At 42.6% G+C, this 24,433-nt stretch overlaps 1 protein-coding gene across 1 annotated transcript in view; it reads left to right on the top strand.

Annotated features, from left to right (window-relative positions):
- Positions 1-2,177: 2,177 nt before the first annotated feature.
- T265_10645 (hypothetical protein) overlaps positions 2,178-24,433 on the top strand; it is a gene marked incomplete at both ends in the record, with an annotated part of 33,307 nt that continues 11,051 nt past the window's right edge. Inside the window, 2 exons of the mRNA XM_009177087.1 lie at positions 2,178-2,237; positions 7,367-7,997. Coding sequence (XP_009175351.1) covers positions 2,178-2,237; positions 7,367-7,997 — 691 coding nt within the window. The remainder of the gene's footprint in view (positions 2,238-7,366; positions 7,998-24,433) is intronic.

Consider the following 24,433-nt stretch of genomic DNA (forward strand, 5'->3'; position numbering starts at 1 on the left):
ATGCCGGTCAACCCAAAGCAGATCCACCCAGTCAACTACATCACCGTCCAGATCCCACACCACCAAAGACGGAAAGATGCAGTTGTGCTCGACGGTCATTGAAGATTCTGCACAAAGGTGACTGAGGCCCACCACGGGATACCGAGCAGTAGTGGAAACAGGTGCTCTCTGTTCCAAAACGCGTGGATAGCCGGCAAACTTGCACAGTGCTACCATTTGATTGCAGTTTGACTGAGCCAATTACAGGTGAGGAGGTGGGCGGACGATCCGTCTAATGAGCAATTCGTCCACATGCATAGATGGGCTCACGCCCAGGATGCGCTTACTAGGTATTTCAATTTACTTTTATTAAATGACGGTGAGGAGGTGGGCGGACGATCCGTCTAATGGGCATTTCGTCCACATGCATAGATGGGCCCACGCCCAGGATGCGCTCGCTGGGTATTTCAACTTACTTTTATTAAATGACGATTGTCTCTGATATCTGTGCCGTGTCCATATTACGCGAGTTCCGGAGGTCCGAAATCCGACTTCACCGGACCAACTGAGACCAATCAATCCATCCTTTTCCGATGCTTTCATAATATTCTTACTGATCACTGGAGTCGTAGATTTCAACTGCCCTCACTCCAATTTGGATTTCTACATCGAGACGGTTATTTGGAAGCGAAATCGCTGCGTCGACACTCTACAGCAAGTGCTTCTAACCTCAGTTTGGCGTTTGTTGATATCTCGAGAGCGTTTGGTTCGGATTCGCATGACACAATCGTCAGATCTGCGAAGGCGTCTGGAGTACCGTTAACTTTTGTTCAATACAACACAAAGTAGCGTGAGAATACTGTAGTAGTTTCTCCACTTCAGAGATCCACCACCGCAGAGGTGTGAGGCAGAGTGTGCTGTTTTGTATCTTAATTTTATTTCCGTTATAACATTGCGTGTTTTGTCAGTTGCATGACCGTTTTTCGTTTGAATATGAAAAACTACAAAAAAGCACTCTTGTACACTTTCACCCGATACAAACGTGATCACGTGCTCCGACTCTCTCTTCTGATTTCGCTCGCGCTTACAGCGGTCCTTCGCAAGCCTCATATGCTAACTTTGGTATCACAACATTTCATACAATCTTGGGAATCTAAAAGTGAGGACTGTTCAGAAGACCCCTGGACAACGATGATTAGATTACTGTTTATTCGCTGATCTGGGCCAACGACGAACTATTTACAGAGAACAACACCTAGTGAGTCTGTTCAGTCTGACCTTTATATTATTGTATACTCAAACTAGCGTTATTATTTTTTATTTCATTGGCACACACTCCTAGTAAAATAGATTTCTGGGTAGCCAGACCAGTACAAGAGAGATCCACTGTCCCCATTATTGTTCCTCATGGCAATGGATGAGTTTCTTGGTTCTTGTCGATGCCGCAACTGTGATACCAGTTCCACGACACTCTAGTAGATGGTTTTGCCTTTGCTAACGACTGGGTCGTGTGTGCAGAATGTCAGGCTCGCCTTGAAGACAAGCTTGAAGCCGATGCGGACGCGTTGGGAAGAGCTGGTATGAAGACGTCCGAAAGACGAAACCAATGATTATTTGTAGAGACAGGAAATACCGGTCGTTGATGGTCGCGGCTCACGAGAGTCGGTCGCTTCGCCTCTGTCAAATTAATGGTTTGTCTTTCCTGGACAAATGCTTCCCCCAATATTTATCCGCGGTATCCAGCTCCGATGCAACCTTCTCAGGACGAGAATTAGAAGCGCTCGGCGAGGTCATGGTGGACAGATGATGTTTTGTCGTGGAAGCTGTGGCCAAAGGAAGTGTTTGGTGCATACTCTGCAGTTCTGCCTGATCACGCATGACGCTAGATGTGCTCGTCTTAATCGCACTCGTCTTCGCACACTCGCGAAACGTCTCCGCCGCCCGGGATACACCAACGTCGAGGAGTTGAGAGCACCTACTTCGACGTCCTTCATCAAACCCTACCTAATCACTGTTCTGGGGCGCCGAACAACTGTGATAGAACTAAGTATAGTCTCAGATGTGCGCGGAGTGACTGTGAAATGAAAAGAAGCGGAAGCATGGTGCTGATGAATAATCCCTCGCCATATTCTCAGCTTGCGTACAATCAAGTGTGGTGTCGGATTTTCGATTCTCAAATCGACGATCTTTTCTAATTGATGGATCTGCTTGATTTATCTGCCAAAGCTGTAATTGAACTGAGACTCTCTAAGGTCACGGTAGGTGACTGTGATTGTTTGCCATTATGGGCTCTCTGCGTACTTTCGTGCGTTTTGCACGGCAGTGAGTGCTCATTTTCGCCACTGACTTTCAGACCTGATTCAGTGTGACGGACATTTTGTACCTAATGTGCGAGTGTTGACTATGGCATCGCTTACCACGCCTTGATGAGTGTTCAGCATTGTTCGTGCTTTCCTCGGTTCTTGGTCTTTTCACGCAGGTTTCCATACCAAGCTTTCTTACATACGTCGGGATTCCTCTTGTTTGGTTGGGTCGGTAACATACTTCGACGTCCTTCATCAAACCCTACCTAATCACTATTCTGGGGCGCCGAACAACTGTGATAGACCTGAGTATAGTCTCAGATGTGCGCGGAGTGACTGTGAAATGAAAAGAAGTGGAAGCATGGTGCTGATGAATAATCCCTCGCCATATTCTCAGCTTGCGTACAATCAAGTGTGGTGTCGGATTTTCGATTCTCAAATCGACGATCTTTTCTAATTGATGGATCTGCTTGATTTATCTGCCAAAGCTGTAATTGAACTGAGACTCTCTAAGGTCACGGTAGGTGACTTGTGATTGCTTGCCATTATGGGCTCTCTGCGTACTTACGATACTTTCGTGCGTTTTGCACGGCAGTGAGTGCTCATTTTCGCCACTGACTTTCAGACCTGATTCAGTGTGACGGACATTTTGTACCTAATGTGCGAGTGTTGACTATGGCATCGCTTACCACGCCTTGATGAGTGTTCAGCATTGTTCGTGCTTTCCTCGGTTCTTGGTCTTTTCACGCAGGTTTCCATACCAAGCTTTCTTACATACGTCGGGATTCCTCTTGTTTGGTTGGAACTGTCGGTAACATGACTTTGAATGAGGCGCTTCCCTCCTTTTATCCAATATTCTCCTGTACATTCTCCTACATCTCTCGGATGGATTTACCTTTTCTTTTTGTAGCCATGTTCTTCAAAGATGAAGGATAATCATAAGCAATTCTGGTTCCGGGACGCTGTAGAACAAAAAGCCGGATAGCATACCGCTATGCAAACCTATGTGTTCAATAAAATGCCAATCAAAATTTCCTTCATTGAAGAGTCACATTGCGTGGATATTGCTTTTATAGGACATTATAGGACACTGTAACGTATATCAGTTTCACACCCAGCCCCGCTGTCAAACTACACGGCCAGCTTGTATGTAGAGTCACATTGCGTGGATATTGCTTTTATGGACATTATAGGACACTGTAACGTATATTAGTTTCACTCCCAGCCCCGCTGTTAAACTACACGGCCAGCTTGTATGCAGACATCTGCATGCTCCTACAGAACATCATATACCAGACAGTAAACGTATCATCTGTTGGATTGACTAAGTGAACGAAATTCTATCTTCCTATGGGGATGTTTTCGACTCACGTGCAAGCAAGTCACAAATAGTGTGAGAGAGATTGTTCCTTTGTAATAGTACATTTGAATCATATCCCTGAGTCATCTGCAAGCAATGCGATTAAAATTGTGTCTGATCACATGAGCTGTAATTGTTCGGTCACAACAGAAAGTCGGTATTCAGCGGAAGATTGCTTAAAATTCAGACGACTTGTGTGATTCCAGGGCAAAAAACGCCGTTCATTAAGCTTTGACTACTGCTTAGAATGAAAGTAATGAAAAATACGCTCTCTGTCACAGATTTTATCCACATGAATGGTGCTCCACGCACGCGATTCACACTGCAAGTCAAAAGATGACAGACACCGCTGCGCACATTGAACAAGATGTTTTCTGTGGTCTTGTCACACTAGCCAACACGTGCTTTAAACCTATCATCGTTTTTGCATATGGAAAATTAATGCATGTATTCGTTCCGGAATTTGTAGCAGCCCTAATATATGGGAGTTTAGAGTTTAGATGCCGAGTTTAGGTATCGGATTCAATCTTCACTTGGGAGTAACAAATAGTCCTCTCTGGGCTTATCCAACCACTGAACAAAGTACAAACAAAAATTATTTCCCGAGGTTAACAAATATTGAAATATGACGCTCCAAAATGAGTTTAACATGAGGTTTTAAAAACTTCACGGAAACTATCCTTCATGTAGGAAGGCCAACAAAAAATAACCGACGTAGTCATTTTTGTAATGCACTACTCACAAGGTTGATGAAAACTCCTCGACAGTCCCGACCGGTTTTAATGGGGCTCATCAGGTAGGCGCAGTTCCCGAGTTTCCGTCAACCGGTTGTTCTACTTGAAACCAAATTGCACCGAATTAGCGAAACACACTCATTTGCAAACGAACTTGGTTTTGCGAGAGACTCACCAACAGCCTAGCTGAATCTCTCGGTTTTGACGTTTCCGAGAGATTCAGCTGGGTTTCTGGGTGAGTCTCTCGCAAAACCAAATCTCACTAACCGACATGATTGTTTGATTTGCAGGAAATATTCACCTATTGATTGCTAACTGCTACAAAAATGAATTTGAATAATGAAAGGTATTTTTAAGTTTTTAACTTACCAAGTTTTCGTTCAGTCGAGCTACCTTAGCATAGTAAAATGTTTTCTCACAAAATAAATCGGAGCGCTGAAGTTACGTACCATTCCAGAATAATACTAATGTGAAAGCTTCCACCTGCGTCCACAGGTACCGCAGCATACTGTTCATCTTTTTTGTTAGTCGGAAAGAAATGATTCCATGTGTGCAAATTGTGTCGCTGTTTTGAGGATATCTTCTGTAGTTGATGTTCGAAGACCAGGTTACCAGAATGACCTGCGTTTGTGTGGCGGTATAGGCTGGACTAGATGGTTTGAACTTACGAACTAAATGATTATGCAGGACAAGGGAATCTGGGTGAATATGGATGGATAGGTTACAACATCAATCTGCATGCACATCGACTTCCTCTTGTGAGATGTGCACACATCGTAAGTTGAACTAATGAGTTGGACGAGGAACTAAGACTGCCGGGAGCGCCGGGGCTATGATTACCTGATAAGACGTAAGGGTGACGAAACCTCATATGTTGTGCACTGTCAAAAAAATCAGTGTAAAGAATGGGGTAAGATTATATCTACACGGCAATAAACAAATCAAGTGAATTTCTATAAACGGTGATTTTAGTCAAACCTGCAAATACAACAGGTCCTATACAAAGTATTGTCCTAAGTCCGTGGCTTTCCGGAAACCGAAATGTTACCGAACTATTAAAAACGTTTCGGTGCTCCATATATTTCGGGCTCCGCAGAGTAAACAGCCTCCGGAAGATAACTGACACATTATAAAATGATAATGGCTTTGTTGCATTCCGTTGCACTTCATTAATAATTCTGAGGATACTTTGAGAAAGAAAAACCCATTAGCCGAATGCTGTACATTTACTTCACACTGGGCGACGATCCTCACAAAAATGAACGAAATAGAGAAACGAGCGAGCGGATGGTGACTAAAGTTGCTAGAAACGATGAGTGCCGCACCGCGCGTGCATGTTGCTTCCTGAAGCGGATGTAGGTCTAACGGAGTCATCAGTTATAAGTGACGGGCCTACAAGGATGGATTTGGTAATGGGGTGTGGGAGGGAGAATAAAACGTATGTGAAAGAGAAAGAATGGGCGCATCAGCTGTGGTCCGTTTGCGCTTAACTCCTCTGCTGTATACAGCAAGTGAAGCAAATCGGCCCATGGGACCAGGTGACGCCGATTTAGCATGGGTTTATTCGCATATGTGCAATTCATGATTGTACGTGGGCTGGGCTACTGCAAGGTGCCCACACCTAGACAGGAGGACGATTATGCTCGTCAGCCAAAGACTTTGACTCCAAAGCCTGACCACAAGGTAGCGGAGTTTGGCTTGAAATGCAACTACATATCTATTTTGCGGAACAGACACCTTCCAATTACCAAGCTGGAGGACCAGGAGTCTACGCCGATCAGAACTCTCATCACTGAGGACTTCACGAGTGTCGCGCGGACATGGCAACATTAACATGACGATGGTTCATCTGTGACACCCTTTCGGTAACTGGCTGACATGCAACCCGAATGAGGCCCGAGTGCTGGAGTCCTGTCAGTTACCTAATCCCATATAGTGGAATTTGAGAAACGGAGGTCGGGCTTGAAGCCCTGAAATTCCGGCCAGTATATTCATTCTATACCCATCAAGCCGTCACGCCATTTCGGCGTGAACCGAACGCGAACTCCTTTTTTTTATAAAATAGTCTCGATAGGTTATAATAATAAAATCAAGTGTTTTGACTTGGGTTGTATTGAAGTGCGTGCTCAGTCTGTTTTGAATATGCCTGTGTGATCCAAAGCTTTCACATCTCTATCCTGGATGCCAATTCACTCCCGACTGTCAGCTGACTTCAGCCGAAAGGCTTCAAATCCACTAATCAATAATGAATTTTGGATGGGCGTTGCTGTAATAGTTATGCGGTGGACATGGTGCAATTTATTGATGCACCGACTTTATCAGGCCAGTCATCCGAATCCATCTGTATTAATGTTTGCCGAACTTACTCCTCAGTGATCGAAATTTTTAACCGTGTGCATGACAATACACCGCTCGTTTCGTTTGCTCGTTTCTCGTCCAGCATAGCCGCTGTAATGATGTTTCCCGCAACGGCGTTTGGGCTATTCATTAACACCATGCTTGTATTTAAACTGGCGTTGTGCGTTAAACGACCACGACATTTGGAGTTGTATGGCATCGCTACAGCCCTTGTGGACATGGGGTTTCTAGTTTTTGTTGGAATAGTATACTCGTTCCCGAAATTCGGTTCAGCCTGGTGGAATTCTCAGAAGAGGCCTTTCGGCCAGAATAATCATATATCTTGCAAGTTACAAGCGGCGATTTTCGAAATTTTATTCGCCACCAGAATTAGCTTACCTTTGCCAATACTTTTTGATGAACTTAGTGCACACCGAATTCCGACTACACAAACCCACGCAAAGACCCAAATTTTTCTCAAAATCTTCAGCACAGTAATTAGCTCACTGGTTAGTTCTTTCCCTGGATTCCTGCTTCACGGAATTTGGCAGAAAGACGGACAGTTTGATTGCAAAGTTGATCCCCAGTGGCATCCCTACTATCACTCTTTCTACAGAGCTCATGTGCATCTATTCTGCTACGGTTTAGTTCAGAGTTTTTGCTTGTTTTTCATGTTGTTGCTTCTGAGAAGACGCTTGAAGCGAGAACAGGCTATTGTAAAATACCTTCGAAACATTCCCGCCACACCCAACCCCATCTCCGCAGCAATTTTAAGTTATGAATACAAATTGAACGATTCGTGTAGGAACTTTCGTATTGTGCTCTACCAGTTTGCATTGTTATGTGGACTTCGGTTGTTTCGAGGGTCAGCCCAGTTGATGCAACGTTTCGTCACTCAAAGAAAAGTCCCAAAGAAGGAAATCAAAACAGCTTGGTTCACCCTGTGGAACCTTGCCACTTTTGTGGAAACTATACTAACCACATTACCTTACTTCATATGGTATGCAATAGTGCCGGAAATGAGCAGGAACTCGTGCCGTAGAAAGCACACGAATACAGGCACTAAGAAAACCGTCACCGGAACTCTGAGTGAACTGGACAATTATTTTGCGCAGGCACTTCATAATCTTGGTGACACCGTAGTTGAAGAAAGGCGCTTTCCTTTGATTATGCGTCACCTAAAAATGTGCAAAATGCGTCTTTTGAATAAATACACTGAAGCAAAAACGAAACCATACGGTGAGCAACTTGAGTCGGTCGATCCCATCCCCTGCGTGAATGCTGGTAAGTCGAGTACAGTTCCTCAAAGTTCAAAAATCTCTTACGTGCGCGTACCAGAGGAGTTGTATGCTGTTAACTCGGTCGGAAGTTCAGATGACTCGCAACCAGACGGAGGATGAATAATATTTGTGGTGTCCAAAACATGGAGTCTGATAAACGCGCTCATGATTGGTTGTAGGAGTGTCAACGTGTTGGAACAGGCTCATCAGTTCGAATCATGACGATGCGGGGATTTTATTCGATGCAACAGTTTGAGCGGTTGTTTCTTGAAGCTTAGCAGCCGGACTACGTATGAATTACCATTAGACAAAAAAATTCCCTCCTGCTTCCTCTTCCATTATCACCCGGAAATACAAGATTTTCTCGCACAGTACTGTTCATTTTAAGCTATTGAATGAGTGACTGAATAAGTCTTTTTTAAATTCTAGCAGATTCACCAAGTAGCAGGATCCACGCACACATAATTTGCATAAAGAAAGCGAACAGTACAATCCAACATTATTTTGGTTTTTCATCCGGCACCTCCATTCATCTAAGTTTCATTCAGAATAAAAGGCTGTTCAGAGGTCTAAAACGTACAGTCTACGCAGTTCAGTTGAATCGCGGAGTTATTTCCGCTGAATGTTCACTCCTGGTGCACGGTCCAGTGGACTGCTTTCCGCATATTGAATCAAGTGTAATTGGTCCATAGAAATTGTCAGTTTCAGGTGAAACCGAACAAAGTTTGTGTGCTTGTGTTGACCACGCCTCTCGATGCCGATTTCACAGATATATCAGCTGTGTTCGCACGTACAGTTCGCATGATTGCACTGAGCACTAAAGTCAAAATTCCTATTGCTTTTTTGCATTCACAGCCGTGTTACACGAATAAATCCGCGACCATTACGTTATAGCATTAGACTTATGCACAATGCGGATACTNAATTTCACCCTGTCCAAAACAGTCAGTTTCTTGAAGAACCCATAGTCTTGCTTTGAATCAGCCGAAACCTAGTGAAACATCTCCAAAAAGCTACAGTATAGGTCCGAAATTTTCTTTCCTTATAGTAACCTTTCTTCATATGGAGAGCTGTAACTGCCCCAGGGTGAAATTCTTTGCCTAAATTAGGCCAATATAATTAGGTTAATCCTGCACCGTCCCCACAAATGGAGTTATTATATTGGCTAATATTTCTCCATATTCAGCTTCATAGTGAAATCCACGCGAAAAGTCTAGTCTCCTATACACACAGGCTCCTTGTACTAAATTTGTATTCATCCTGTTGTGAAAATTTTTCAGGTAAACAAACGTTTACCGTCCTCCGGTAGGGCCAACAGGGTAAATACTCTCAGATATTTCTGGTCTCCACGTTAATCATCGTCATCCATAGCACAGCACCATTGTTCGAATATTGACGTTCCCCTGCCGTACATTCACAATTTATTTATTATTACTACTACTATTACTATTGGTACTGGATGTCTACAAGTCGCTTGATAAACACTACACCTTAAACCTTTGTTTGGATCTGGCTGCTCCGACTACTTATTCGTTTCTAAGACTTCTCTCCTTTTAAACAGCCTTATATATGAAGGTAGCATGGTTTTGCACTTTCATGTTCAGAACAGTCTATCTGTGAACCATTTGTGGTCTTGGTCGATTTTGTTTATGCGGTAGAAGGCCGTTAAACCGAACATCACCACGAATGAACTTGCTTTACAGTGAACGGTATCTGAGCGCTGATATCCTATGGTGCTATTCGGAATTTGTGGCGAAAGACTGTAATTACAGAAACTGTGAAAGAAGGAATCATCAGTATAACCAACATTTTTGCCGGTGATCCAAAAAGGGCAGTATTTCTTTCTTCAAGAACAGACGGGTGTTCCCGGTGAGTTCGGGAGCGATAGCACTCTCGCAAGAAAACCAGCGATACTATTTGATAATCATGGCCAATGAGGGAAGTGAGAAGGGTGATAAGGGCAGTATTTCTTTCTTCAAGAACAGACGGGTGTATCCGGTGAGTTCGGGAGCGATAGCACTCTCGCAAGAAAACCAGCGATACTATTTGATAATCATGGCCAATGAGGGAAGTGAGGAAGGGTGATGTGGTAAACATGAGGACAGCTAATACACCTTTCGTCATGTTTTCTTCCTATCAACAGTTGTCGTTAGATGGAATACTCAGTAGTCTGTCTCATTTCTTTCGTGAAATGTAAAGCTAACGATATTCGAGAGATATCGCGAGTAGTGTATTACGTTTATACATGTATCGTAATATCTCTAATATCGTATCAATGGAAAAATGAGGTGCAGCCATTCATTTGTTTAGAAACACCATAGACAAGGGATTCATCTGGGTTTCAGGTGAGTCTCTCGCAAAACCAAACTGGTAGGCAAATGAGTGTACTTCACTGATTTCGTGCAATTTGGGTTCAAGTAGATCATAAGGATGACGGAAACTCGGGGACTCCGCCTACCTGATGAGCCCCAAGAAGGGCGAAACCGGTCCTGGGCAGGGACATTTGTGCGGCTGGTTCCACAAGTTATGTTCAGAATGCAGTCGACCATAACAGCTCCAATGGATGCAGTTAATGCAGTTATGTCTAAGCTAATAGTACTACTGGACTTGGGTAATGATACGTGCGGTGGTCACCAACAGATCGATCCAATTCACTGGTGTGCAGGACGGTACCGTAAGCAAAATCAAATGGACGACCATCGAAAAACGATCATTTTCATGCAGACAAATATAGCTCATTTAGGAGAGACAGTTAGAATGAATGCGCAAGCTCTGCAATAGTACATGAATAATTCAGCGCTCTAGTGGTTCTCAGATTGATCGACCCCAATTTGAAATATCATGTGGTATCTAATCGAATATAAGTCTTCAGTGGCTATACCATAATGCTCGCAAACGGTTCACAGTGCCACTCACATCTTCAATGGGATGAATTATACACAAGCTGCCATGGTCACAAGTTTTTTGAAAAGTTCATCATATTATTCACGGGTGTAGCGGAAGTTCTGATATTTTATGTTTTGTTATTTGGCACACTGGGAAATATGGCTATAATTGTGTTCCTATCGTTTAAATGCAGACTGGCTCAGAATTTGTGTCACTGGGGTCGAGTTTGTGCTATTATTGACCTGATGTTTCACCTATTCTTCTATCTTGGATGTGACATAAGTCAAACAACAGAATCATTTTGGTCAAGATCGAGCTTGGAGCTTCACGGGCTTAACTATCTACTGTGTGGCATTTCAGGATTTGCTTGGGATTTTTTCCTATCTTTACGAATTAATTTCGCGTTTATCCTTTTGCTTCACATGAGTGGATTCAACATAAGCAATTCGTTCGCTTTCAGAGGTACGAAGGCATTACTTTTCCTTCTCATCTCCAGCTGCCTAGCTTTTATTTCCGCTGCTCCCTCTGCCTTCGTTAATGGACTCTGGCAAATCTATGGGGCATTTATTTGTTCGCCAGATCCGATTTGGACGTATGAGTATAATGTGTTTTATCACTTTCACAGGATGCTTCTAATAGAAGGATTCGCGCAAAGCGTTTGCATTTTATTGCTTTGTCATGTGTTGTGGCGGAGACAACGGCGAAATAAAGAGATCATCAGTTACTTAACAGGAATTCCGGATTCTTCGACGGTTCCTGGAATGCTGATAACCGGTTACATGTTGGAATTGCAAGATTATAACACTAACTGTACCACTGTTATAATTCATGTTTTATCGATCGCTTTATGCCGCTTATCGGCGTGCGTTTTCAAATTTACTTTTCAACTAGCTCATCTGTTTGAGAGCTACCTTCAACATGATTCTAAGAATCGGTCCGACATTCTTAATGAAAAGGCTCTACAGAGTTTGGGCACATATACTGAGATAGCAATAGCGAGCTGTTCAACACTATGGTGGATTGCTCGCCATAAGCGGCTTGCTACCAAAAGACCGACTGATCAGCGAAAACCAAAAAAGTGTTTCAGTATTTTCCGTGCAAAACAAATCATATTAAACAGGCGCTATTATTACGAGCAAGTTGCCTTACAGTATCGAGGTGGACGGAAACAGCTGAAACACCATCATCAAGAGTTGGATAACTTGAAGAACCTGAAGAGCAAGCTATATTACGATAACCAGAAGAAGCTAAGACATTTCTTAAATCTGCAAAATCCCGACTCAACCGCATTTACTTCACTAAGGCAATTTGAAAATCATCTTCAACGAAATTCAACACGCACTTTTAGCTCGATGAGTCCACGAGACAGACATTCAAACCGATCGTTCTCCCAATTAGTGACCAAACGACACTATTTCTGACCACTTTTTGAACTTTGTTTCACCCACAGCCAAAAGGTTTGATAGATTTCTGCGTTCGTTTGGCGCCCAAGTATTTATACGCTTGTGTATCAACATGGTCCCCAACTTTTCAAGGTGATAATATTGACTGATTGTATGTGATACTTTTGGAAGAGCATCTTTCATTCTACCGACGATCAAATTGGAGTTGGACATAATGGGTAAGGTGGATCGCCTATTTGATGGGGGAACCGGGAACAAGCGATCTCTACTTGCGGTTGGTGGCAAACTAAGTACCGAAAACGTGGAAATGAGTAAGTTTGACAATCTCTGTGGTCCTATTAGCGTTCTGTTTCGTTAAACAAAAACAGCTTGATAAATTAGAATGCGAGGGACAACATTGGAGTCTATATTTTGAGAACGTGAGTTTACAACAAATACGTGCACCTTAAAAAATAATTACAATACCACAAATGAATAGGCTCAAACATAGGACTTATTGTTTTGACTGTTGTAATGGTCCCTCCGAATTTGTTTGGAAGCAAATAGTCGTATTTCTTTTGACACTACTACACTTTTCCTGGCCGTTCGTAGCTTGGTGTGTTGAGCCGGAATGCTTTCTGACGTGCGCGTGATGTGTGTGTGTGCCTGACCATGTTCTGTCTTTATATGTTTCGTTGCAATGAGTGAAACATGAAAGCAACAATGTGAAATCATATGGTGTCCTTTAAAAGTCCACGTGACCGGAGTTGACCTGTTGTTGACATTTTCATTAAGGTCGTATTCCTGTCGCGATATTGACGGGTGACTTTAGGGCAGACCAAACGGGATGGGGGTAGTAGGTGTAGGTATGAATTGGATTGGGGAAGTAATAAAGTGGAAGGGTAACCGCTACAGTCCTCTTAAGTGTTCAGTTCTCCATCAGTCCAGTCGGAGCTGTAGGACACTGATTTTACAGGGCATTCCCATAGTAACTTACACCCATGTGTCCAAGGAGGAAATAGAAGTCACATGCCTGTGAACAAATAGTATACAGTGCGGTTTAGTTCATATAGGTGAATTCAAATTGTGCTCATAATCAGGCGAAAAGTGCACTTCGTCTGTACTTCGACATTTCCTGCTTTAACCACTTTCAACGATCACCCACCACGTCAAATCAAATGCGCAGAATAGCCTGGCGTTATGATCATCTCTGACTAAATGGCATGAACACACTGGAAAAACCTTACCTGAAATTCTCACATTGTTTTTTGTACGACATACCCCTTACTGAACAATGGCAATTATGTAATCCAAAAATTGACAATTTCCACCACCTTCCGGTCATTTTGTGCCCTTTTCGCAGACTAACGGATAAGGTTTATATCATTATCAGCCACTGAATTCTCTTCAGCCTCAGATAACTTATTGTTTACGGTCCTTATAGATGAGAAATAGAACGCTAAAAGACTTACATATGCCTGATACCTGAATATAATCTTCAGATTCCAAACCGTTGGGTTTAAGTGATTTCAGCTGCTTCCCAAAAGCGGTGGGCGCAAAATTATCAATTTGCAAAAATTCCTCATACCCGACCCACCTACTAGACTCAAAGAGCTCAGTCAGAGATGAAACCTCAGACCCAGTATGTGTATGATTCTTTCGCTATCATGAAACTTTCTTACTCCCCTAAGCTCCTCTGTATTCTTCTTCTTCAGATTTTTGCTGGCAGTTGTGCAATTCTTACTCCCCTAAGCTCCTCTGTATTCTTTTTCTCCTTCAGATTTTTGCTGGCAGTTGTGCAACTGAATCATTGTTGCTCCTCACCGTGTTTTGCGTGCTTTCTTTGGTACTAAGTCCTGACGCTAGCCTTTTCTCACTCCTCACTGAGACGTTCTCTCTTTATGGTTTCGTAGTAGTTAAGTGGCAGTATCTGATTCTCTCCATTGCTATGGTGATGCTACAAGATATCTTTTGTCAGAACCGGCATGCATTGGATAACTAACTTTAGTCGGTTACTTGTGCTTTAGCACAATTACCACCAACCGAACCGAGTAGCCAAAAAGTTAGTACTCAGAAGTAAGAATTGCAGCATTAATTTGAGTTTCTCATGCCAGTTTAAGTGTGCTGTGGACAAACTGGTAGCCATTCGCACATTGACTGGCGTCATTAACTTCTATGTTCCAGAAAAGTGGCGATCTGCTCAGGAATCAAGCTTTTACTGCACCTTGGTATAGATCGAGGGCTTGTGACCTTTTCGGATGCGGAGTTGCTTTCCAGTTGACTAAACAATGCACGGTGGCCTGTCTTCTTTGGTTCCTTTTGGGGATTATTCTAAGCTGTCACGGAATCACACTGCTCCCTATGCATGGTCTCTATGGACGTTCTCATTGAAGAAAACACCTGAAATTACCTGCAGCCGGGCTTCGTTCTCTTTAGCATTATTTTGGACGTATTCTGTTCCTTACTGTCAACCAACATTTTCGCAAAAAATTAATAATCTTTCTTCATGAAAAATGACTGGCATTCCGCTTCGAAAGCATTCACATGGAAAAACCCTAAGCTTGGTCTCAGATCACTTAGACGAGAGGCGATAACTCTAGAAATAATTTACACACCAGTTGCAGTGGTTTAATGAAAGCCAGCAGTAAAATAAGATTGATAAATTCAGGTAGGTAAGTTTCACCGAAAGTGTGAACCACGATGTCGGGATTTAACAACCTTTTGTTTGCCGAACATATTTCGTGACACAGCAAGCTACTGAAAATGTTAGCAGTAAGCAGTTTAGCACAAGAAGACGGTATATTCTCTGTGAAAGTGGAGAACGCGCACACTAGATCGTAGGTTTGAGAACTCTCTCGAAATAGGTATTTGTACTCAGGAATTTGGGAAGAAGTATGTAAGCAGTGGTGCGTAGGGAGATTTGAATAGAACGGGATGATTCTCTTTGACCTTTGACTGATCTAGCAACCACCATTAGTGTTGACATTTTCGGTGCGCTTTCCGATTTAATGTACTATTCTTTAGTTTCTCGAAGTACATGCATTTGGTTTGCACTTCAAACTCAAACGAATCGCAGCTGAATCTCCCGTTTATTATATGCTTCATCTGAATGTACTACACAAAGGCTGCAAATTTGTCTGAGTTTTCAGCAACCTTGCGAGTAGTTTCCTTCGAGAAAATATTCTTTACGTCTTTCGCTTGTACTTTTGCACCCATTTATGGGTGAAAAAGTCACCTGACAAGTGGAGCTACATGAACGGCGCGCCTTATTTGCGGATCATATGACAAAACTGACAGCTGTACAAGCAAATTTAATCACATGTTCTACCACAGGTCGATGAAAATCCTGAAAGTCCAAAAGAAACATGATTCATTGGGATACTTGGGTGCTGAGATTAATCCTTGGATGCTGGATTGGTGCTCTCATCTTTCACTTTGTTTCATTTATCTCGAATAAAAGAGAAATGTCATCGAAAGTTCACCAGAAATGTACATTCTGATTAAACCCACACAACTTAGCTTTCTAAGGAGTCGCTCGTAGCTGAACAATCTGCTACTGAGTGCGGGTTTGTACCGCAGTGCACAATCACAGGATTCCGGTGTATGCTATTCTGTTCGGTTTCTCCAAGGCTTCCAATTGTGTCAGTCACAGTCTACCTAGTGTGTTGTCAGTGGAAATCTCTTCCAGTGTATCCAACACGGTCCGCAGGGGGTGGACAGTGTGGGTCAATTGCATCCCATCTATTTAAAGATAGTTCAAAGGTGGAGTCTTTAAGAGATCAGTGGTGAGACTTGTTTGTTTCATCCTATACATCAGTAGCCCACAGCTGACTATTATTCAGTGTTACGGAAACATCCCGCATTGCCTTCTGTACACTTGAGTCCCCTCTATCCAAGCAGGCTACCCATTCTGCCTGTTTTGATCGCTGAAGACATGGGCATACTCGTTTTTATTAGAATCGAAACAAGAGGGAGAGAACATGAAGTTCGGTGGTCAGGATGCAGTGAATGCTGAGGAGAGTTTCCAAGACCTGTCGTTCCTAAGATTCAGACTATAATTTACAACTTGCTTCCATATAGTCCTAGATTATGCTGCTCCGCGAGTTTTCTATGCTCCCATAGGACACTCACGCACTGGAACACGTTCTGTGACGCTCTATGCGGATGACAAATAGACTACGTTTTTTCCAGCTAAAAGTGAACCTTGTGGCTGGAAACCTATTTTTCCTAGCCCACCGCAATGGACACATGTTCAAATTTTTTCTTAGTCAAATGTGACTGCATCTCGGTGGATCATGCACACCCTCTTGAAGCCAATACTGAAACTTCCACCATTACCGAGTTTAAGTTGCGGAATTACGAACATGTCTATGAAGACCGCGATGAGCAAATCCGATGCAGCACCCACCTATCGGGCTATCCTCGTGCGTAATGATGACGTCCGATCACATAAAGGGTTTGATTGCGTACGTGTTTTAATCATCTGTTTTTAGGTTCGCGGAAAGTTAAACTGCCCTATCAGCTAAAATAAACTGGGATACTTCCACATAGATTTCTGACGGAGCACTTCCATAGAATTAAATAAACATGGAGTAAAGACCTTTGAAGAACACATCATATTACACTGAAAAAAAAACAAAATTTTGAAGTTGTAAACCAGAAAATCATCACGGTGTAGCGTCACCATGACATCCATTTAGAAAGTTGGTATTCTACAATTTTCAGCGCGGGTTTGTAGTTTTTGTGCCATGTGGGCTCAAAGGAAACTAGGGGATTCATGGATGTAACTCTTCCACTATTCCAAACGTCCGACGGAGAAGAACACATCATATTACACTGAAAAAAAAACAAAATTTTGAAGTTGTAAACCAGAAAATCATCACGGTGTAGCGTCACCATGACATCCATTTAGAAAGTTGGTATTCTACAATTTTCAGCGCGGGTTTGTAGTTTTTGTGCCATGTGGGCTCAAAGGAAACTAGGGGATTCATGGATGTAACTCTTCCACTATTCCAAACGGTCCGACGGATAGACGGTCCGACAGATAGGCAAAATGAATCAGATCCACCTGGCTATCCAGAGGATGGGATAGCATTATTTTCCATATGTTATGAACAATACCTATTCCGATACAAACCAAACCTAGGCTAGACCAATCTTATTATTTCAGAACTTGTGACTTCTTTGATCCAGGACAATTCTTGGACGTTAAATTAGTCCACGTGTTCACTGCAATGATCTGTTTTCTGAAAGTCTTTTTAGATGGGACAATACACAAACTTCCATAGTTCTGTGACACTGAAGCAGAAACGAACCCCGACTTACACCGTAAAGAATCCAGAGAGGCGAATGAGCTGTGTGGACAGAGTGAGCTCTGAACGGAAGCATATTACTAAAGTGCTGTCAGCCAGTGAACATCCAGAGAGATTTCTAGCCAGTAGCATTTCAGAATATCTCACCTAACCGTCTGTCATGACCGTCAAAAGGTAGCAAATCCACTTCAGTCCCTCCTATAACAGCGCTCTGTTTGTATACAGGCAATCGCTGCTTTTTCCATTCCTTACAACGCACGCTTCCGGTTTCAAATTTGTGGTTGTGGTCTAAAACTAACCTTTTACTCAAATTCAACCCAAGAGACTAAATGTCAGTCCTCAACCAGAATATTGTCGTTCATTCTTTCTCTCGCTGTCGTTCGATGGAATACATTGTAGGCACGACACGGTAACAGCTAACAGAATATGTGAGCATTCCTTGCAGGAGCACCACTAGAGTGAGCTGTTCGACCAAAAGCTTATTCAAGAACCACGCAATTGACGCCATCTGCATGCTCATTCCGGACGAGTCATTTCACTTCATCTACCGACTACCAAATGGAATTTCATCGTCAGTCCAACGGTGTCACCCGACTACAAGCAAAATGGCCGCAATACGATTGCGTAACCCGGTACTATGCTGTTAGAAACGGTTCGTACGAGCGCTGAGTCTGTCATCGTCCTGTGACGAATCGACCCACCCAGTAGCTTAAAGGCCATTTAAACTTTTGTGTTGTTTACCCTTATTTTAACCATTACTTTTGTACTGACCTGATGGCGAGATCCCGAAGACGTTAATGTTCGTCAGTGTTCTTGGTCGAACCGTGGGAATCACTATCATCATATACAGCATGACATCAGTATTCAACTCTGATGCTTCGCTGCCGTATAACCACAATTTATTTGAAAGCCTTATTGTGAAGAAAAGAATAAAGGTGAACAGGGAAGGGAGTGAGTATTACTGTCAGTAGGAGCGGCAATCAGTGGAACCGCTACGATATTTCATCCCACAAGACAAAATCCCGCATTCTATGATTTTCTGTTATTCCAGTCAGAATCTACCTCTACTGGAGACAGATTAGAACAAATCCATGAGAATTTGCCTCGTGTACAATGTAACCGTCGGTTGAGCATATAGATTCTGGACAACCGTGGAACCGATAAAGTCAACTAGCCTTCAGTAAACGTAATGGGTTTACCTACTTGTGTGTGCGTGCGCTTGCGTGTCGTCGGTGAATCAGTGGAAGGGCTTTAGAACTGTTCACTGTTGACCCGGTTTTATTGCTTAGAATTGCGACCGATGGCACTCGGTTGATTGTACGGCTCAGCACAAGATGTCTGTGCAGTTGACTGTTGCCACCGCTGTTCCACGGCACAGCTTGATTTGACAAACTGATCCAGCAACGGATGCCAGAATTGTCACACGTTGAGACAACTCGTTTTATAGGGGATGAGTAAACCTGCCTCAATGGCATGTGCACTGTGAACACTACTTCATCCCGCATTCCCCTCACGCACGGCTGCATCAGATTGGGACACCCATTTTAATAGCATACAAAAATCTCACCGGATAGTAGTGCACTTGCCAACAGATGATTTTAGCTACCGTCGGCTCATACACTCAGCCAACGTGTATACCGACAGTTCAACGCCTTTTAACATGTGCATGTCACAGGAGGCAAGCTGTGAACAAGCTCTCATCACCTCAGTTATGGTCTAACGGACTACTGATGTGATGGGACATGCGAGTAGCAGGTTTTCTCGTAAATCCGCTTCGAGTCTCTTGAAAAGTGAGATCTTTTACGGAATTAGTGGAGTCGCGTTTGCTTGCAACAGTCAATGAATATCCAAGAAATTTCAGGAGGATGCGTTCAAGAAAAAGATGGATACACAGTTTTTGTATACAAGGTGCATATGAGAGTTTCGCTTCTCTGTCCAATAGTCTGTGATTGTTCAGTTGATGCTCTCTAGCAAAGAACCCCGCAACTAAGGCTTTCTTCCTGTAATATTCAGCCTACTCATTTGCCGTACTAATGGCTAGACGTCTGTTCCAGATTTTGCTTAGTAGGCCGTTTCGCCCCTGTGATACTAGCTGAATCAGAAGCCACAGCCATATTGAACTTGTCTAGTTACTTTCGTTCCTCAGTTCAGGATGCTTGAATCAGCTGTCTCGCTGGACTTCTGTTTGTACTACTACGGGAAGGCGAATGAAAATGCCATATATAAATATGATAAAAAAAAGCAGGAACACTCCGAATACATTTTAGCAGGTGATTAGTTTGAGGTTGTTGTTGCTTTTGAGACATTTTTTTTGTTCATTGGGGGTAAAATTATTTCGCACTTCCGGAGATAGCTTATTTGGGACAGATACTGGAGAGAAGTATTTTTTCTTTGTTGTTCTATATATAAATATGATAAAAAAAAGCAGGAACACTCCGAATACATTTTAGCAGGTGATTAGTTTGAGGTTGTTGTTGCTTTTGAGACATTTTTTTTGTTCATTGGGGGTAAAATTATTTCGCACTTCCGGAGATAGCTTATTTGGGACAGATACTGGACAGAAGTATCTTTTCTTGTTGTGTTGTTCTATTGGAATTTTGGAAATCAGTCGTGCAACATTGTTCTCGGTTTTCACTTGTTGCTTTTGCGATAAACAGGGAGTTTTATGTTTCCAACAGGCACAAACCTAAAAAACGCATGTATATATCTTATTCGTACGTCTTCTTCGGAAGGCCACACGTGTACATCTTTGTTTATATTCTAGTCTTAATGGAATCATACTAAATTATATTTACATTACAACAGGTTCTGATAGCCTAAACAACCAATTCACTTCGACGGTAGCAAAAAAGCTATGAGATGCGTGAATGATTTGGCATGTTATTTTCGTTTGGACAGATAAATTTGTTCTCATCGTGTTCTTCAAAACCACACATCAAGTTGCTTTATCCACTGAAAGTTTTCCTCAGCAACATTCTCTGTTGCTCAGGATGTGTTTCTTGACTAACACCAAAGCAAAAAAGGATTTTTCTCCTTCTAGTCTTCTATCTTAATTTCCTCTAATCTGGACCCGGAATGAACCTATTCGATTAGGAGTCTCCTCTTATAATGTCTGCTCTCTGTTTCTTGAGACTCATCCAAATCAACCTATGAGTTTGGTTGCTTGGCATTGCAAAATGCGATCGAAACTACGTCATTGCTTCTTTCCAAAAACTAAGAAGGACGCGTTGACAAGGCAATGCGCACTCCATTGAGAACTCCCTTTAGCGTCTTCATAGTAGTTGACAGAGAATTGCAGTAGTATCCTCAGCTATGTCCCCAACAGTGTATCAGGGACAAGGCCAAGGATGCAACCTCTTGCTCTGTGTGTTGCACAAAGCAAACGGCATGTGAATGTTTGAAAAATTGATTTTACGAAAAAAATGGTAAAAAGAACGACGAAGAAAGAGGGTATATCGTTCCTTCCATGAAAATACCTCCGTTTCATGCAGCTGATTCTGCGTCGCACCTGGCAGAAAAGCGATGACCGTGTTTAAAATCCACTCTGATGTGAAGGTCACATACACCCAGTTCATTTTATGTATTCAATGCAGGTATGTTGTTTTTGGATCGTCATGTGAGGAGATGCTACGAAGCAATGTTTTCGAGCAATATATCGTATTTAAGAGATTCAACAGAGATTGAGCTGAATTTTCCGTTGACACAAACTTAATTATTCAATGAGTGTATTAGGTAAACTCTGTACAACTTAGCTTCGAGGTAGTGCGTAAGGTCGATGGAAAATCGGTGACTGCGCCTACCTGATGGGCACCAAGAGGGACGAAACCGGTCGTGGGCTGTCCAAAAGTTTTCAGCAGTTGTATACTCTATCAAGAAAATATGTAAGACGGTTTGATGGCCGGAAAATTTTCGGGACACAACCAACCCGTAAGAAATTTCGTCCTTGGGTCACTGGATAAGCAACATATCGACACCCTTTCTGTGAACTAAGAGGTACACATACTTTCTTCAGTGAAATATTCATTCATTATTCATCACACATTCGTTTATGTTGAGGTTACTTTTGAAGATGTTAAAGGAAACCGTGACATTGTTTATAGGCTTTGCTTTGCCCTGAGGATGGCTGATGTCACTGTGACTGAGATATTGGCCGATAAACTTCATTGAAAATCAGATCGACACGAAAGTATATTTTGGGTTGCGGTTTACAGTAACACTGACCGTAGAGCATTCAAATCTGAATAGCTCTTCCGGGGCTAACATGCTTTTGACGGTTGTAAGAGTTTCATTATATTCTGTCATATCTATCAATATTGTCATCACTCAATGAGTTCAGGCCTTTTTTCGCTGGGTAGCTGGTCACCTTGCTTTGTTACCATTAAATGTGGGAGCCACATAGCTACGCCTGTTTTTCCACAATGAGGCGTGTTCGATTTGCTGCAGCTCTTGCTATAGGAGTGAATAGGCTTTCTTGAACTCTTGTTTAGGTAAGAATAGTTTTGAAGCATTCAAAAGCTACTCAAAACCCGGTCTTTTTCCTTCATCATACCATTCAAACAGAGACACCGCCGGCTCAGTTAGACTGATTATGCTGGCACGTTTTCAGGTACTTTTATTGTCAGTCGGGTCATCCTGTCGACGACCTGATTTCTTCTGCTTGTGACATGCGGGTATGACGGCCACTGAAAATTCGCCAGTCAATACCATGAGAAAATCTTAGGTCTGTTATTTCTTTTCGTAAAATGTACTATACAGGTCCTCAACTCAGATGAGATATACTGCATGATATTTCAAAAATACCGTTTCAGTTATTGTTTACTGCATAGTGGCTGAATGGCAACTGACCATGCTCGTCACTGATCTGCTCTCCTGTTTTGGGGATCAAATTATTTCCCCTCCCTCTGTTGATGAAATTGAAAATATCAAATGTACGATGACTCCGCAATAAACGCCCGTTACACGAACAAAATCAAACTTTAAACGAGCTAAGCAAAATTGGGATACTTGCCTACCTGGGACACAATCATCACTTTAGTTACGCTGCACCCATATCACAGCATAACCCAGTAACCTTCTTTTGGATGTTAAAATCTTCGGATAAATTGTTGTAAGACACGAGTCGGAAGATCGAAATTAAATAGATTAGTGTTCTGATTACCTCGCACCAATATTCCTAGCTTTTTTGTATCACATCTTCAAAAATTACAGCCTGCTTATTTTGGTCCAGATGAACATCACCGCCAGCTGACTTTATTGTATGCTCAGTAGTTCATGTTACTATATTTAGAAATGACTGCGTTGTTGGGGTCTGTCCAGAGCATCTCTTCTAAAAAAGTTCTGGCATAACTTGCTCAGATAACAATCGTTCAGACAGCATAGGTAAATAGATGCGGTTGAGTTACATCTCGCTGGATATCGTGGTGTATGATTTAACGGCCGTTGGCTTGTGTTGGGCTGCATAATTGGATTGTAAACGTTTTATCGACAATCGAGATGACAGCAGTGCGTTATTAGGGCCTACAGTTGAGCGTAGTGATTGATCCCATCACCTTGTCATTTTCAAACCAAACCGCTGCCGACAGCTTTAGCTGAGATGTAGCGCAATCACTTGAAGTTTATTTCGGCCACCTCACGTATGACCTGACCGTGACAGTAACGGGAGAGTAGACCATCCTCAAGTAAATGGCAACAGCTCGTGCAGAATCGCTGCGCGGTTTCCAAGGTTTGTATTGCACCATCATTTCTGATAGCCTTTAGTTCGAAAGTCTTAGTTGAGAGAAAAGATAGACAAACAATTGTCCCAAATGCAGAAAAATGGAATGACAGAGTAGAAGAGGGCTGACAACCTCTGTGTTTTCATATTAATCGGATAAATTATGGCGCATTTACGCCGGGCAAGCTGCACTCACCTTTCTAATGGTAGTCTCACGTAGTTTAGATCTTATAGTTGTGTGCGTATCGAAGCAGCCATGTGAAATACAGCCTATGGAGCTTTTGAAGATGGCCCATAGGTCTAATGCAGTGATGAAAATGGGAAAAGTGGCGACAAAATCGGTGTGCATTCAAATAGTCCTGCATTTTTCAATAATAGTTATCAAGAATGACCCAGGACATCTGACCTGCATAACGAATGTCAGGACATCTATAGCGTATCCCGATTTTCTATTTTCAGGACTAGTTCTGATAAAAAGACGGTGATCTTGTCGCATACAGTTTAGCATGCTCTTGATAACCCGGCTAGCACACATAAGCCTCGGTAAAACGCTGTGCACAATATGCAGGTCAGATGCGACGATTAAGCTTAGAGTAATTGTAGGGTCACAGACGGTATATTTCATACACGATAAGGGATGCTGATAGTGATGTCGAAGGTTTTGGTGAAGTATCCTCCACCTGAATGCAGGGTGGTGCGTTGGTAACAACCAGGCGAAAATTCCACGTGTTAATCTGTGTTAGCTTGGAAACACGAATACGCGGACTCATATACGGATTTCATCCAGCTAGGATTCATTTTGGAGCCTAAAACTGTCAAAAAGAGGGGGCTTTACGCTAGATGACACCAGAACCACCGCTCCATTGGCATCGTTAGCTCAGATGGTTAATTCCTAAATTTCACCAAGCGGTCAATTAGACTGAAATGTAGTGTCTGCGCAACTTCTGCAAAAACTCTCCACCCCACCATTTCTTTGACTAGCGGGATTCTTCTGAATGGTCCACAGAAGAGGGGAGTGGTGGAGTTGATCTTCACCTTGTTTGCACCTCTGCTACTACAGGCGATGTGAACCTGTCACCGCTTCGCAGGAGTACAAAGACACAAACAATTGTATTGGAAAGTTCAAGAAAGGTTCACACATGGAGCT

This window comes from Opisthorchis viverrini (genome assembly GCF_000715545.1).
Source record: "Opisthorchis viverrini unplaced genomic scaffold opera_v5_391, whole genome shotgun sequence".
NCBI lineage: Eukaryota > Metazoa > Platyhelminthes > Trematoda > Opisthorchiida > Opisthorchiidae > Opisthorchis > Opisthorchis viverrini.